This window comes from Myotis brandtii, unplaced genomic scaffold (assembly GCF_000412655.1).
Source record: "Myotis brandtii unplaced genomic scaffold, ASM41265v1 C42514800, whole genome shotgun sequence".
Lineage (NCBI taxonomy): Eukaryota > Metazoa > Chordata > Mammalia > Chiroptera > Vespertilionidae > Myotis > Myotis brandtii.
The window spans coordinates 1-1,602 of record NW_005325133.1 but is presented as its reverse complement, the minus strand read 5'-3'; the positions used below and the strand labels follow the sequence as shown (position 1 = coordinate 1,602).

General features: G+C 50.7%; 1 protein-coding gene across 1 annotated transcript; it reads left to right on the top strand.

Moving 5' to 3' along the window:
* Nucleotides 1-306: 306 nt before the first annotated feature.
* On the top strand, nucleotides 307-1,597 carry LOC102254512 (alanyl-tRNA editing protein Aarsd1-like; the record flags this gene model as incomplete). Its single annotated transcript, XM_005853001.2, has 5 exons — nucleotides 307-534; nucleotides 631-747; nucleotides 974-1,104; nucleotides 1,301-1,367; nucleotides 1,562-1,597. Coding segments are annotated over 5 exons (579 nt in total), but the record flags the coding sequence as incomplete, so codon positions are not given.
* Between the last annotated feature and the right edge of the window lie 5 nt (nucleotides 1,598-1,602).

Genomic DNA, 1,602 nt, shown 5'->3' with positions numbered 1-1,602 from the left:
GGGGGTAGGAGGCTAAAAGAAAGAGCAGTGTTCAAAATCTGCTGTGTTCTCCTGGTCCCCTTGAGGGTCGGGGGTGGATGACCTTGTGTTTCTTGGGGGAAAAAAATTAGGATGAGCGGAGAGATATCTGCCTTTGCGTAGGAAAGAACATATAATTTTGAGACTAAAGACCTATGCAGTGTGGATCTATGTGATCTTGATCACATTCGTTACTACCCCTCAGCTGTAAGATGGAAATGACAATCCCTACTTTGCAGGATTTTTGTGAGGATTAAATAAGATAATTTATGTGGACATTCTTTGTAAACTGTGAACTTTCTTACGTTGTTACTGTTGTCATTATCAGCATCCTGTGGCTCCTCTACTTCTTCTGACAGGGAGTTAGGGCGACTCCGGAGTGTGATTGAGCTGGATAGCCCCTCTGTGACTGTAGAGCAAGTAGCTGCCATTGAGCAGAGCGTCAATGAAAAAATCAGAGACCGGCTGCCTGTGAATGTGCGAGAACTGAGCCTAGATGATCCTGAGGTGGAGCAGGTGAGGGGAGAGCCCGTGGGGTGGCTTCTGTAGAATGGCCCTCTGGGGGCTCCTCATCAAAATTCAGACAGCCCTTCTCCCTCCTCTGTGTTCTAGGTGAGGGGCCGGGGTTTGCCAGATGACCACGCTGGGCCCATTCGAGTTGTTACCATCAAGAATGTTGATTCCAACATGTGCTGTGGGACCCATGTGAGCAATCTTAGTGACCTTCAGGTAGGCGAGGAGGGGCTTCTGAATGGTTAGGAAAGAGGGTGTCAGGAGTGTGGGATCACAACAGGGTTGGGAGGGGTAGAGGGGGACAATTGGGGAGTCCTGAGCAAAATCACTCTTTTGTTGCTTCCCAACTGAGGGGGAGGTCTAGGTGTCTCCGACCCTTGTGTCCAGCACCCACTGTGTTTTCTGTGTGTGTGTGTGTGTGTCGCCTCCTTGCCTCATGTAGGTCATTAAAATTCTGGGCACTGAGAAGGGGAAAAAGAACAAAACCAACCTGATATTTCTGGCTGGGAACCGCGTGCTGAAGTGGATGGAGAGAAGTTATGGAACTGAAAAAGCATTGACCACTCTGCTTAAGTATGCCCCCTTCTGTTGTCTCCTGTTTCTCAGGACCTGGACACCCGGGCTTAGCTTTCCTACCTGTAAGGCAGACAGAATAATCTGTCTCTGGGCGGTAAGATGTGATCATAGATGACAAAGTGCAGTGGACGAACGCCCAACACCAAAAGCAGTGGGGAAGCTGGGCAGCTCTCCACGGGCCTTTCACTTGCAGGTGTGGAGCAGAGGATCACGTGGATGCCGTGAAAAAGCTGCAGAACTCCACCAAGCTCCTGCAGAAGGTGGTTATTCCCTGGCGGGTAGAGAGCGTGTGGGCTCTGCCTGGAATAGGTCCTGGGACTTGGCCCTCCGCCCAACCAGATGTGTTAGAGGGAGCGTTTGTCAGAGGGGAGAGTGGGGAGAATGAAGTGGAGGGAAGGCGGTGCTGTCTTGTTATCCTTCCTACCTGTCTACTCAGTTCTGGCATCCATTTCAGAACAACCTGAATCTGCTGAGAGACCTGGCTGTGCACATTGC